Below are 14638 nucleotides of genomic sequence, written 5' to 3' on the forward strand. Positions count from 1 at the left end.
TCATCTGCTGAGGGGGGAGAGAGCCAGAGATTAATAATAACTAATGATTAAATGCAGAGTGGAGTATAAACAGAGTAAAAAGAGGTGAATGAAAAGAAATGCTCAGTGCATTATGGGAACCCCCCCCCCAGCAGCCTAGGCCTATTGCAGCATAACTAAGGGAGGTTCAGGGTCACCTGATCCAGCCCTAACTATAAGCTTTATCATAAAGGAAAGTTTTAAGCCTAATCTTAAACATAGAGAGGGTGTCTGTCTCCTGAATCCAAGCTGGAAGCTGGTTCCACAGAAGAGGCGCCTGAAAGCTGAAGGCTCTGCCTCCCATTCTACTCTTAAGTATCCTAGGAACCACAAGTAAGCCAGCAGTCTGAGAGAGAAGTGCTCTGTTGGGGTGATATGGGACTATGAGGTCATGAGATGGACTATGAGATAATATGGAGCCTGATTATTCAAGACCTTGTAGGTGAGGAGAAGGATTTTAAATTCAGTTCTGGATTTAACAGGGAGACAAAGTTTTTGCTGGAGCTTGTGTGGTCCAGGAGTGTAGCTTTTTTTCTTCTTCTTTTTTTTTTAATCAGGTGGCGATCGGAGAATTGAGTACCGAAAGTGGTACAGGCCACTAGTGTGGTTCTGGATCTTGGGTGGCCTGGCCTATTTTGCTGCAGTGTTGAACATGATCGGTGACTGGCTGAGGGTGCTGTCCAAAAAGACGAAAGAAGAGGTATGATTTCCCATCATATTCAGGGTACCACAGGATTGCCATTTACTGACTTATCACTATATCCAGTTATCATTTTACTATACAGCTGTTCATTCTCTGTATAAATTGTCAAATTTTGCCTCTTGTGCAATGCCTTGCTAATCCTTTCACAAGTTATTCATCCTCACAGTTCAACAAATTTTTGACTGGTAGCATATTTAGTTTGTGAGAACACCCTCTGTTTGGAATTAAAATGTAATTTAATTTGTATTGTGTTCCAAATACTCAAAGTAGCATGGTTATGATCACTGCCTGACCTGCAGAGCCACTGCAGGTGGGACGCAGACCAGGTGAAGTGAAAATAGTACAGTACATTTACTGAAATGTATGTGCAACAATATTCTTTCCTGAGGTTGGAGAGATCAAGGCTCATGCAGCAGAGTGGAAAGCAAATGTTCGAGCAGAGCTCCGAGAGACACGTCGGCGCATGAGTGTAGAAGTCCACGACAAGCTACAGCGAGCTGCCACCATCCGCAGCATGGAGAGACGGCAGCTGGGCCTGGACCAGCGCGCCGTGTCCTTGGACATGCTTTCCCCAGAACGGCGTGCCATCTTCAACAGCCTGGATGCCAACAACTATAAGACTTCTTCCCAGGAGAGTATTGACACCAAGCTAAACAACCTTCGACTGCGAGGGGCTGAGCAATGTGACCAGCGCTCCACCCATCAAACCATGTCTGAGGACAACATTTTTAACCGCCTTGGCTCTGTCACCAAGCTGGCCAAGCGTAACAGGAATAGAGACCTGAAGAAGAACATTCCAGACGAAGCTCGCCGGCCTCATAGTGAAGCGTATGGCTACACATCTACTTTTGACTGCAGCACACCTACTGCAGATGAAGGGAAAAGGAAAGATGAAGGAGAGGATGAAAATGAAGACAAAAAATGCAACACCAGCTTGTCTGATTTTTCACTATTTGTGGAAGCTTGCAAGCCACAGAATGGGCTTCTGTTGGAGCAGACCAAAGAGAATGAGAATGACAAAATACATGATACAGAAGAGCTCCATATTGAGATGGGCCTGTAGACTCTGCATAATCCTACAGATAGTTCTTAGATGCCACCATTAGTGCCTTAGGTCTCTCTTGTTCTTGTGTGTGCTTAAGCGGGGACAGAACCTGCTCCTTTTGCTAAATACGGTAATGTTGACGTATTCAATGAGCTCTGTAGATCTGATGGACACATATTACTGTGTATAAATGTAAGACTTGGAAAGGTTTCTGCCATTATTTCTCTCAGTTATGATAATACTGTGCTCAGCTGTCATCAGTGTTATAAAGTCTATAAAGATACACGTGGAGACATTTAAGTTGTGTGGAAATGGAGTGTTAACCATCTGCCTCATGATAGAGCACAGCAGCTCAGCCGTACCCTAACATGAACATACAATCAGACTATCTGACCTGCAACTTGTTGGTCAGCACTGTTTCTACATTGCAATCAGACTGACGGCAAAACACACACTGTTTACACCAATAATTCACCTGGATCTGAAATATAACAGCTATTAGCTATTTGAACATAAAAACCACTTTTGGTATTTGCATGAATCTATTCTGATCCTCTACATGAGGCCCAGAATTTTTCCTTCTCAGAAACCTGTGTCTCTGATGGACCTCACACCGTATTGTTTTGGGTACAACGTGTATGTTTTCCAGTACATCCAACATGTAGCATCTAGTTATGGTTAATATGGTTTGGTTATGGACCTGCACACCAAATGTTCCTGAGGTAATACTATAAAATACAAAGAGAGAGGTGCCCAGTATCAGAGCAGCTGAGTATACTGTTATCATCACTGACAAAAATGTTGGTCAAACCTGTTGTTTTGTGTTCTATTACAGTGAAATGTGGAAATGTTCAGAAAGAGAGGGAGGCTGTTACTGACATCCACGTTTTATAAGCAGACAATGCTGATGCAGATCAGTGTCCAAACTGAGAGGTGTTAGATAATGAATTGGATGTGACATGAAAACCTACTTCATTCAAACGTCATGTTTAATGGATGTCAGTGTCAGAATTAGAGGTGTCTTAAATAAGGCCTGGTGTGTACACACTGGCCTCCAACTTGGTGCTGTGACTCTATGTGTCAGAACATAAGAAATATACAAAAATAAAGAAGAAAACAGCCAAAAAAAAAGGCCGTGTAGAAGATTCAAACATAAGAGAAGCTTGATTTAAAAGTGGCTCTCTTATGATGTGATAGTTGTCATGCTATTTTTTATGTTGCCCATTGAAACTGGACTCAGAAAACATGCATTTAAATGTGACTGCAAACATGCCACATGCTGCATGGTCCCCCCACAGAGCCACTGTCTCTGTGTGCAGTGTCTGAAACTACTACCGAGATCATGACCTCTCTTAACACTATCTCAGGGCTTGTTGTCCTCATTTGCTAATGTTTGCTGACAAGTGCTAGATGAGGGGTCAGTGACTGTACCTGTACTCTATGAAAATAAATAGAGTGGAAGATAAGCCATAATGAAACAGGACATCCAAACTGTACAAGAAACATTAATGATGTGAGGCGATGGGTTGAGATTACAAAGGGGACTGCTGTTACTGTGAGACTGCTTTGTGTTTTTGTTGTTGTACTTTAACCAAGCATATTCACTGATTGTCACAACACGTGTCAGTATAGATTGGCTGTAAGTTCTGGGAGGGACATTTTAGACCTCAGACTGGGGTTTAACCCTCATCTGCTGTCTGGAAAATTGGATGGACTTCATGGAACCACCGTGACTGACACAGCTGATAGGCTAAAACACCTGTCAGGCAAGCAAACATGGTCCAAATCATACATTTCTAGCCTTAATACCTCTTTGATGGATGTTCACAGAAGAAAGGATTTTAGCTCTTGAGAATAACAAACTTGGATTGGACAGATTTGGGACACTTTCAGTGGATTTCTATGCAGTTGGAGATTTTTTGCACCCTGCATCTGGTGACCATTACCAGTACTCCATTTAATGAACGTGTGCATTGGCTGCAGCTTTAGCCATGGTGGTGGCTACTTGAGCGTATAATATTATTCCCACAGCATACATACAGTCTCATACTCACTGTGTACCTTTGAAGGGAAACGACACATGCATAAAAATGTATACTGTGCCACTGACTGTGATATTATGATGTTTATACTATGTTTTTAACAGAGTCCCTGGCTTCATGATAATGTACTCACTATCTGTGTATGCACTCTGTCTTAACTTACTGTTCACATTATTATGTGAAGCTCTAGGCTAGTGTGAATGCAGCTAAAGCAAGAACAACGTGTTTTAAAATGCTTCCAAGAAATACAAAAATGAAAAGCATACAAAGAAAACCAAGACATGGAACAAAAAGGCATGCTATATTACAAAACTATTATAATGTATATGATGTTGATTGTATACCATCACATGCTTCAGAGGATGGCATTTTTTAACTGCCTGTGTTTAGATGCACAAGCAGCACATGCTATGTACTTGGACATTGCTCAAAGTATCTCCCACACAACCATTACATTAAATGTAGTGATTGCCTTTTGGAATTAAAGATCACTGAATGAAGTGCTATTTATGAATGATGTGAATTTCAGGGTTCTTGAGGCGTATCTCCACAGGGCAGCGTGAACAGGGCTGAAAGAGTCTGGAAGAGTGAAAGAGTCGTGTAATACGCAGGTGGCGGGTGTGTGTGTGTGTGTGTGTGTCCTGCATGGCCCTGTGCTGTATGTTTGTGTGACAGATCGCAGCATTAACAGTAAAGCAAACATGCTGCTGAATGTGGAAAGAGAAGAGAAAGGATGTGAAAAGTGACATAAATGAAAAAAAGTGCAAACACCAAAAACTTTTCCAAACGTGACCGAAAACAACAACAAGAACACGATGGAAGCTGATGGTTTTCAGTGTGTCCTCCGGGAGCTTCAGGTGAGTTTGTACAAACTCTGACTGTTGTTCCAGGTCTTCTTCTGGTTTCTCCTGTATTCCTGAAAACACAAGGTTATCCCTCCTGAACCTCAATAACAGTTTCTTTGATTTTATTTTTTTGTTTTTTTCTGAGAGCCGGGTCATTCCCTCGGTGAGGGATTTCACCGACTCCCTGAGGAGTGTTTTCTGCAGTGTTTCCACCTGCTGCTGCCTGAACGCCATCATTTCCTGCAGAGCTGGAAACTCTGTGTGGAGGACTTTCATTAGGGCCACGGGTGCATCAAAGCTTGACAGTTTTTTTATTTATGGACTCCAAAATGTCCAGCACGTTGCTGTTATGTGGAGAGGTGGCATCCAGGGAGTCTTCAGTGTGGCTCCTCTTGGTGGACGGAGCTCCTTTACTGGGGGAGGGAGTCGGCGCCTTGTCTGGTTTGCCCATGAGAATTCACTCAAAACACTCATCAATATAAAGCTGTAAACTGTCCTCTTTGCAGTGCTCCAGAGTGTAAATGTATTAGAAATCTAGCTAGAAATATTTTTATGAGCTTTAAGGCTTTGTGTAAATGAACTGGTGGAGAAAGCAATGACTGGAATGCTTGGAATCAGTGGGGTACCTTCATGTTCAATGCTGCAGAGATCCTGGAAGTCAAAGTCTCGTGTCACTACAGCATAGCCTCCTCCTCCTCCTCCTGTTTCTTTCTCATCTTGTTTTGGTTAAAGAGTCTAGGTTAGAAAGTTAACCTTTGTTTGTTTTTGTTTTGAGTTCAATTCAATTCTATTTATATAACACCAAATCAGCCCTGCGACAGTCTGGCGACCTGTCCAGGGTGTACCCTGCCTCTCACCCTAGGGATGGGATGGGCTCCAGCAACCCTGAAAAAGGATAAGTGGAAGATGGATGGATGGCGCCAAATCACAACAGTCGCCTCAATGACCCTACAATAATACAGAGAAAACCCAACAGTCAGAACGACCCCCTATGAGCAGCACTTGGTGACAGTGGGAAGGAAAAACTCCCTTTAATCAGAATCAGAATCAGAAGGTTTTTATTGCCATATGGGTGAACAGGTTCACAGCATTAGGAAATTGCTGCGGTACTTCGTGCTTACAGAAAAAAAAAAAAACAAATAAGTATAAAAACTATAAGACAATATACAAGTATACAAATTGCAAATATACAGAGATATTAGAGCTATAACTATAGCACAATATTACAAAATTACAAAATATACAGTGCAGAGACTAATCAAAAGATAAAAGAATGTAGACTATATTCCAACAGGAACATAACATTAACAGGAAGAAACCTCCATTAGAACCAGGCTCAGGGAGGGGGGGGGGGGGGGTCATCTGCTGAGGGGGGGGGGACAGGAGAAAAGACACACTGTGGAAGAGAGACAGAGATTAATAATAACTAGTGATTAAATACAGAGTGGGGTATAAACACAGAGCGCACGACAAGAGGTGAGTGAAAAAGAAACAGAGCATCATGGGAATGTGGCTTTGCCCCAAGGGGAGGAACACCCAGACCCAACCTGGCCTACAGTTTTATGGAAGCAAGAATACATCAATACAAACCAGGACAATTGATCTCATTAGCATGCTATGTACTCAGCTTTCAAGACGGCTGTAATTAAAGCACTATTTAAAAAAGCCTTTATGATTCAGCTGGCTTACCTAACATTTTCCTTCCTTTTATTTCAAAAATTCTTGAAAGGATTGTTGTGAAACAGATGGGTGATCTCCCACAGAGGAATGGTTTATCTCAACAGTTTCAGTCAGGGTTTAGAACTAAGCATCACACAGAAAAAGCACTAGTAAAGGTTACTAATGGCCAGAACTATCCTTCGATACATCCGGACACAATATTTTACTACAAAGTCTAGAATGTACTGTTGGCACTGAAAGAAATGCACTGCAATGGTTTGAATCATATCTATCAGATAGATTCTCTGCTCTCATTGTACATCCTGTATAATGACAGTAAAGGCACTCTATTCTATTCCAGTTTGTGTGTGTAAACCAGTCTTATTCACACATGAAAGTTAGTCACACAGGGGAAGCAATACTTTTTACATTATGCATGTTTCCATTACGCAGTACCGTTAGAAAACACTGCAAACATTTTCATTGCTATGCAAATGATCCCCAGCTTTATCCATGAAGCCAGATGACACAAACCAGTTAGCTAACCAATAAGACACAATGGCCTAAATGTCCCATAATTTTCTTCTCCTCGATTCAGATAAAACTCAAGTTATTATATTTGCCTCTAAAAATCTTAGAAACATTGTATCTAGCCAGATGGATGGCAGTACAGGGTGGGACATTTATATGGATACACCTTAATAAAATGGGAATGGTTGGTGATATTAACTTCCTGTTTGTGGCACATTAGTATATGGGAGGGGGAAAACTTTTCAAGATGGGTGGTGACCATTGCGGCCATTTTGAAGTCGACCATTGTGGATCCAACTTTTGTTTTTTTCAATGGGAAGAGGGTCATGTGACACATCAGACTTATTGGGAATTTCACAAGAAAACCAACGGTGTGCTTGGTGTTAACATAACTTTATTCTTTCATGAGTTATTTACAAGTTTCTCTTTGTTCACAGCCATTGACATGCGCAAAGGTTAACACGTGAGGAGCGGATAGAAATTGTGTTGATGTCTGGTGAACGCAGTAACCGGGTCATTGCAGCAGATTTCAATTCAAGACACCCTATGAGACCACCCATCTCCCATGCTACAGTTAGCAAATAACAACTGTAATAACTGTTTTTCATTTAACTCAAAAAATGCTGGGCAGCTTTCCAAGTCTTTTATCAGTAAAGGAAAACATGTTATAAGAAATGTCTAAGCTTTAATAGATTTTAAATATTTCAGCATAGTTTTGGAAGGATAAGTGATTTCAAATAAAGTAAATTAAGAAAGCAGCATGAGGCGATTGTTGTTGTGATCTGGTGCTATAAATAAAACTGAATTGAAAATAAGGAATAGAGGACAGAATGACTATGACGCTATGAACGGATCCAAAACAGATTTGGACAGGATCAGCTTGTAAATGATCGGAGCCGAGCCTGCTGCAGTTTGAATCCATGATCCTTCTCTGGGTGCTGTTATGAACTGAATGGACAGAGTTACTGATCTGTTACGGTGCCTGTGATACCTTTGGGCAGATCTGGTTCTGGATTGACCCGCTGACAACGATTTAGACGATTTTCAGTGGAAAACTTAAGATTCAGACCACATTTTCATACACTATGCCTTTCAAAATATTGACATTTGATGACTGAATCTCAATGTGTGAGCAAATTTCAACATGAAATTTAAGGTTACGGTCAGACTGTCTTTAAAGTACAGTCAGTTCAGCTTTTGAGTCTTAAACTTTCTGCCTCATCTTCACTCAAATATTCACATCATGAATATCCCAACTGTGACATTCATTTTGATTGCTACAGTAAAATGCTGCCATGCAGTAGGTTTGGCAGGCAAGGTAGAGGACCCCAATGCAGACAAAACTAAATTTAGATTTCAACTTTATTTGCTTGACCACTAAAACTGGACAGGTGCCAGCAGCATGAAATTCTCACTGGAAACTAGAGCTTAACTTGACAAGAACTGGAACAAAATTACAAATGTGAACAGAAACATGATCGTTCTGACATGACAAACACAGAGACAATCAGGCAACAAGCAACAGGTGAGGAGCACAGCTGAACACAACTACAGAGAGGAGACAAGGGGAAGCTAAACTAAACACGAAGCACACAGGACAAGGACTGTCAAAATAAAACAGGAAGTAACCAAACATGATGCAAACACAGACTTGACATACAGGGACTGGCACACTGAGGGAATCTAAAACGGAAATCTAAAAACACACAGGGAAACACCGGGAGGTGAAACTAAACACAAGACACGAGACAAGGAACTAAGACATGAGAAACAAAAAAGACTCAGGAACGCCGACAGAACAGGAGGACATGGGAAGTGCAGACGGGGGACTCAAAATATAACTAAACAATAATTAAGAACATATCTCAAATAACTAAAGATCTAAAAATGCAAACTGTAAACCCATCATAAAACTAGGGCAAAAGCAAACTAGGGAAATTAAACACTGTTACAGGGTTAAAAGAATGGAAACCATAGCCTTTATTCTGCGCTAATAAAAAATTACATATAAAACCAGCCATGTTACCATAGTGACCTAAAAGCTAACCAGAATTTTAACATAAAAACTTCTGTAAATGAATTTGTCATCTACACAGTTCTTTATGAATGAGTTACCTGGAACATCCACCACCACGCTCAGCAGCTGCTATGAGGCGTTTGTGCTGTGCTGTGTTTGGCTTTCACCAAATGTTACACTGAGCATTATGGCCCAACACGGGTCACTGCTTCAGAGGTCTTGTGGTTCATTCACATGCAGCTCTGCAAACCTAAGCTGTGCTGCATGTTCTTTATAGAGATGAGACTAACTGTACTGTCATAAACTTGAACCTGCTCAGGGCTGTAGAGTCAGAGATGTAGCTCTTGGGTATTTTTTATTAATCTGAGCAATGCACAGTCTTACAGTGGTGTGAGCTGGGATGTCCACTCCTATGAAGATTGTGGCATTGTGTTAACACACAGACCAGCTTTAATAAAGGGCCACACTTTCTGATGATCCGTTAATCAAGTACATTTGATTAGCAGCACCTCGGTGAACCTACCATCTTATTTCCTATAGAAGCAGTAACGGTGTGCTAGTTTTTCACAGGGCTGCACAGAGTATTGTGAGAATGTTCTTTTTCACATGACTGTAATGTAGACTGCAGGTTACTGCAGCCTGAGGTCAAGTGGTGTAAACACAACACAGCACTGCTGGGAAAAGAAAAAAAAAAGCGTAAAAACAAAAATATTCCTACATCAACTTTTATTTGGTTAAATGTCTTTAATCATCCACGGGTCTGGTCAGATTTGCTTTGACCACATGTGCACCCCTCTGTCCCCTCAGACCTGCCACATAGGTCTGAGGTTTGGGCACGTTGCTCGCACCCTCTCGCTTGCTTTGACAGGCAGCATTCCTGGGAAGCCATGTCTGAGTGGCATTTTCCCGCCTCATGTGGCTCAGGTCAGTCTGCACTGAAACTGTAACTCTGGAGAGAAGATCAGCCTGGGTAATGAAGCATGGAGGAGAAAATGATACTTTCAGTAAATGAAGTCTGGGATTGAGACAAAAAAGAGCCCTGATTGAAACCACTGTAAACCAGTAAAATGTAATCCAGAAACTCAAGTTAATTAAAGACTGGCCTTAAATGAGCACCTATGCTCACCTCATTAGTTACACCTTGCTAGTACCAGCTTTGCCTTCAAAACTGCCTCAGTTCTTTGTGGCATAGACTCAAGGTGCAGGAAACAGTCCTTAGAGATTTTGGTCCATACTAACACGATGGCATTATTGCACATTTGATGTCTACATATCCATGATGAAAATCTCCCATTCCACCACATCCCAGAAGTTCTCTACTGGACTGAGATCTGGTGACTGTGAAGCCTATGACTGTTGCTGTCACGTGACTGGAAGTTAATAAGGTAACATTGTTTTTCTTTTACACTCTGACAACTGGACATCACAGAGGGCAGTGTAGTTTCTAGCTTGGCCTGATGGGGGCACAGTTGTGTTATGACTCCACTGACTAAACCCAGGCCCATTAGTATGTTTGTTTGGCTGGATACTGGTTGGGTTCAGAACAGACAGCATACCAAAGGTATGCAGATAAAGATGAGCCTGAGGCTGCTGTAGACATTTTTAGCCTCCTTGCTCCAATCCACATGTACTAGTTTATTCTATAGTAGTAGACTACTGTACCTCAGGTTTCTATTAGGGTTTAATATTTTTCCTGAAAATAACATGAATCAAATCCCAGGAAAAAGTTTTTTATTTTTTTTATTTTAATTAGACCTTCTGTACTCCTCCGTGAATCGCCACCTTATCGTGGTGGAGGGGTTTGTGTGTCCCAGTGATCCCAGGAGCTATGTTGTCTGGGGGCTTGTCCCCCTGGCAGGGTCTCCCATGGCAAACTGGTCCTGGGTGAGGGTCCAGACAAAGAGCGGTTCAGAAGACCCTTATGAGTGAAAAAACAAGGGAACAGTTTACCCTGCCCGGGATAGGGTTACCGGGGCCCCACCCTGGAGCCAGGCCTGGGGAGGGAGCTCGAGGGAGAGCGTCTGGTGACCAGGCATTAGCCCGTGGTGCTTGGCCGGGCGCAGCCCGAAGAGGTTACATGGGCCCGCCCTCCTGCAGGCCCACCACCCGCAGGAGGTGTCGTAGGGGTCGGGTGCAATGTGTGTCGGGCGGTGGCCGAGGGCGGAGGCCCTGGCGGACCGATCCCCGGCTATCGAAACTGGCTGTTGGGACATGGAATGTCACCTCTCTGGTGGGGAAGGAGCCTGAGCTAGTGCGTGAGGTTGAGAGATACCAGCTAGACATAGTTGGGCTCACCTCAACGCATGGCCTGGGCTCTGGAACCAGTCTCCTGGAGAAGGGCTGGACTCTGTTCCAGTCTGGAGTTGCCCTCGGTGAGAGGCGGCGAGCTGGGGTGGGTATTCTTGTATCCCCCCGGCTTGCTGCCTGTACGTCGGAGTTTTCACCGGTGGACGAGAGGGTAGTTTCCCTGCGCCTTCGGGCTGGGGAACGGGTCCTGACTGTTGTTTGCGCTTATGCGCCGAATGACAGTTCAGGGTACCCACCCTTTTTGGAGTTGCTGGGTGGGGTGCTGGAGAGTGCTCCATCTGGTGACTCCATAGTCTTGCTGGGAGACTTCAACGCTCACGTGGGCAATGACAGTGAGACCTGGAGGGGCGTGATTGGGAGGAACGGCCTGCCCGATCTGAACCCGAATGGTGTTTTGTTATTGGACTTCTGTGCAAACCACAGTTTGTCCATAACAAACACCGTGTTCGAACACAAGGATGTCCATAAGTGCACATGGCACCAGGACACCCTAGGTCGCAGGTCGATGATCGATTTTGTAATCGTATCATCAGATCTGCGGCCGTATGTTCTGGACACTCGGGTGAAGAGAGGAGCTGAGCTGTCAACTGATCACCACCTGGTGGTGAGTTGGATCAGATGGCGGGGGAAGATGCTGGACAGACCTGGCACACCTAAACGTATTGTGAGGGTGCGCTGGGAACGCCTGGCAGAAGCCCCAGTCTGGGAGATCTTCAACTCCCACCTCCGGCAGAACTTCGACAGCATTCCGAGGGAGGCTGAGGACATTGAGTCCGAATGGACCATGTTCCGCACCTCCATTGTTGAGGCTGCTGCTCAGAGCTGTGGCTGCAAGGCGGTTGGTGCCTGTCGTGGTGGCAACCCCCGAACCAGATGGTGGTCACCGGAGGTGAAGGGAGCCATCAAGCTGAAGAAAGAGTCCTATCGGGCTTGGTTAGCCTGTGGGACTCCGGAGGCAGCTGACAGGTATCGACAGGCCAAGCGGAATGCAGCTCGGGTAGTGGCCAAAGCAAAAACTCGGGTGTGGGAGGAGTTCGGTGAGGCTATGGAAAAAGACTTTCGGACGGCATCGAAGCGATTCTGGCAAACCGTCAGGCGACTCAGGAGGGGAAAGCAGTGCTTCACTCACACTGTTTATAGTGCGGGGGGGGGTGCTGCTGACTTCAACTGAGGCTATAGTCGGACGGTGGAAGGAATACTTCGAGGACCTTCTGAATCCCACTGACACGCCTTCTGTAGTGGAAGCAGAGTCTGGGGATGAGGGGGATGACTTGACCATCACTGGGGGTGAGGTCACTGAGGTAGTTAAACAACTCCTTGGTGGCAGAGCCCCTGGGGTGGACGAGATTCGCCCTGAGTTCCTGAAGGCTCTGGATGTTGTAGGGCTGTCTTGGTTGACACGCCTCTGCAACATCGCGTGGAGATCTGGGGCAGTGCCATTGGATTGGCAGACCGGGGTGGTGGTCCCCATCTTTAAGAAGGGAGACCGGAGGGTGTGCTCCAACTTTCGGGGGATCACACTCCTCAGCCTCCCCGGTAAGGTCTATGCCAGGGTGCTGGAAAGGAGGGTGCGTCCGTTAGTCGAACCTCGGATTCAGGAGGAACAATGCGGTTTTCGTCCTGGTCGTGGAACGCTGGACCAGCTCTTTATCCTCTCAAGGATATTCAAGTGTGCGTGGGAGTTTGCCCAACCAGTCTACATGTGCTTTGTGGACTTGGAGAAGGCATTCGACCGTGTTCCTCGGGGTGTTCTTTGGGAGGTTCTGCGGGAGTATGGGGTGTCTGGCCCATTGTTGCGGGCCATTCAGTCCTTGTACAACCACAGTGAGAGCTTGGTCCGTATAGCCGGTAATAAGTCGGATTTGTTTCCTGTGGGTGTTGGACTCCGTCAGGGCTGCCCTTTGTCACCGATTCTGTTCATAATTTTTATGGACAGAATTTCTAGGCGTAGCCAGGTGGCGGAAGGCTTCTTCCTTGGTGGCCTCAGAGTCTCATCTCTGCTTTTTGCAGATGATGCGGTTCTGTTGGCTTCATCAGGGAGGGGCCTCCAGCTCGCAGTGGAACGGTTCGCAGCCGAGTGTGAAGCGGCTGGCATGAGAATCAGCACCTCTAAGTCTGAGGCCATGGTCCTCAGCCGGAAAAGGGTGGAGTGCCATCTCCGGCTCAGGAACGAGTTCTTGCCTCAAGTGGAGGAGTTTAAGTATCTCGGGGTCTTGTTCACGAGTGATGGGCGAAGGGAACGGGAGATCGACAGGCGGATCGGGGCTGCTTCTGCAGTGATGTGGACGCTGCACCGGTCCGTCGTGGTGAAGAGGGAGCTTAGCGTAAAAGCGAGGCTCTCGATTTACCGGTCGATCTACGTTCCTACCCTCACCTATGGTCACGAGCTTTGGGTAGTGACCGAAAGAATAAGATCGCGAATACAAGCGGCAGAAATGAGTTTCCTTCGAAGGGTGGCTGGCCTCTCCCTTAGAGATAAGGTGAGGAGTGCGGCCATCCGGGAGGGGCTCAGAGTAGAGCCGCTGCTCCTCCACATCGAAAGGAGCCAGTTGAGGTGGCTCGGGCATCTGATTAGGATGCCTCCTGGCCGCCTCCTGGGTGAGGTGTTCCGGGCATGTCCCACCGGGAAGAGACCCCGTGGTAGACCCAGGACACGCTGGAGAGATTATGTATCTCGGCTGGCCTGGGAACGCCTTGGGGTCCCTCCGGATGAGCTGGAGGAGGTGGCTGGGGAGAGGGAAGCTTGGGCTTCTCTGCTTAGGCTTCTGCCCCCGCGACCCGGCCCCGGATAAGCGGAAGAAAATGGATGGATGGATAGACCTTCTGTAGCCTGTGTCGGGCTTAACCTATTCTGATATTGTAGAGGTAGCTTTCAGCTATGTCCTGTTATGCCCAGTAGGGGGCAACGTTGGCTTGATTAATGCAATAAAACCTACATCTCGACATTCGAGTGATCGAGCTATGCGGTGTTGTATCGTTCCTCAACACTCCCTTAACAAATATAATTCAAATTCCTGTATTGTACATGGAATTATACCAAGATATTTTACAGTTACTGGTGCAAAACAGTACGGTTCATCTCCACACAGCATTGATAAAGGCTCAGCTACTGGCGCTGTCGTGAACACCGTTCCACCAGTGGAACGCTGTAATAGTCATTGAAAAGTTAACTACCGTACTACACTATAATATGACATAACACAGGGCCTTGAGTAATGCACTACGACTTGGTCATTGCCATTCTGGCAACAGCAAATTTATAACACCGTGTCTGAGGGTTAAAGTAGGTTCGCTGTGAATCGTCTTTTGAAAAACTGGCCATATAGCCTAAAAAATATACATTTTACTCAACTCTAAAAGTGAAATATGTTAAAGTATCTATTTCATGATACTTTCTTCACACATTAGGCCCGTATCCTAATTCATGATTGTTAGTAAGCGGCTGCAAACGAGGAAAAGAAACACTCGAAG

At 45.1% G+C, this 14638-nt stretch overlaps 2 protein-coding genes across 5 annotated transcripts in view; one reads left to right on the forward strand and one right to left on the reverse strand.

Annotated features, from left to right (window-relative positions):
- Window positions 1-2036, forward strand: part of kcnk10a (potassium channel, subfamily K, member 10a) — a 62836-nt gene extending 60800 nt beyond the window's left edge. Inside the window, exons 6-7 of the mRNA XM_030722317.1 lie at window positions 576-718; window positions 1110-2036. Coding sequence (XP_030578177.1) covers window positions 576-718; window positions 1110-1784 — 818 coding nt within the window. The 3' untranslated portion in view covers window positions 1785-2036. The remainder of the gene's footprint in view (window positions 1-575; window positions 719-1109) is intronic.
- Window positions 2037-7248: 5212 nt separating this feature from the next.
- cfap206 (cilia and flagella associated protein 206) overlaps window positions 7249-14638 on the reverse strand; it is a 30734-nt gene continuing 23344 nt past the window's right edge. For 3 of the 4 annotated variants that reach the window (XM_030722310.1, XM_030722311.1, XM_030722312.1), the window contains exon 12: window positions 7249-9826. In XM_030722310.1, coding sequence (XP_030578170.1) covers window positions 9605-9826 — 222 coding nt within the window. In that variant the 3' untranslated portion in view covers window positions 7249-9604. The remainder of the gene's footprint in view (window positions 9827-14638) is intronic. The other variant, XM_030722309.1, reaches the window with a different exon arrangement.

The sequence above is a fragment of the Archocentrus centrarchus genome, chromosome 24, assembly GCF_007364275.1.
Source record: "Archocentrus centrarchus isolate MPI-CPG fArcCen1 chromosome 24, fArcCen1, whole genome shotgun sequence".
Lineage (NCBI taxonomy): Eukaryota > Metazoa > Chordata > Actinopteri > Cichliformes > Cichlidae > Archocentrus > Archocentrus centrarchus.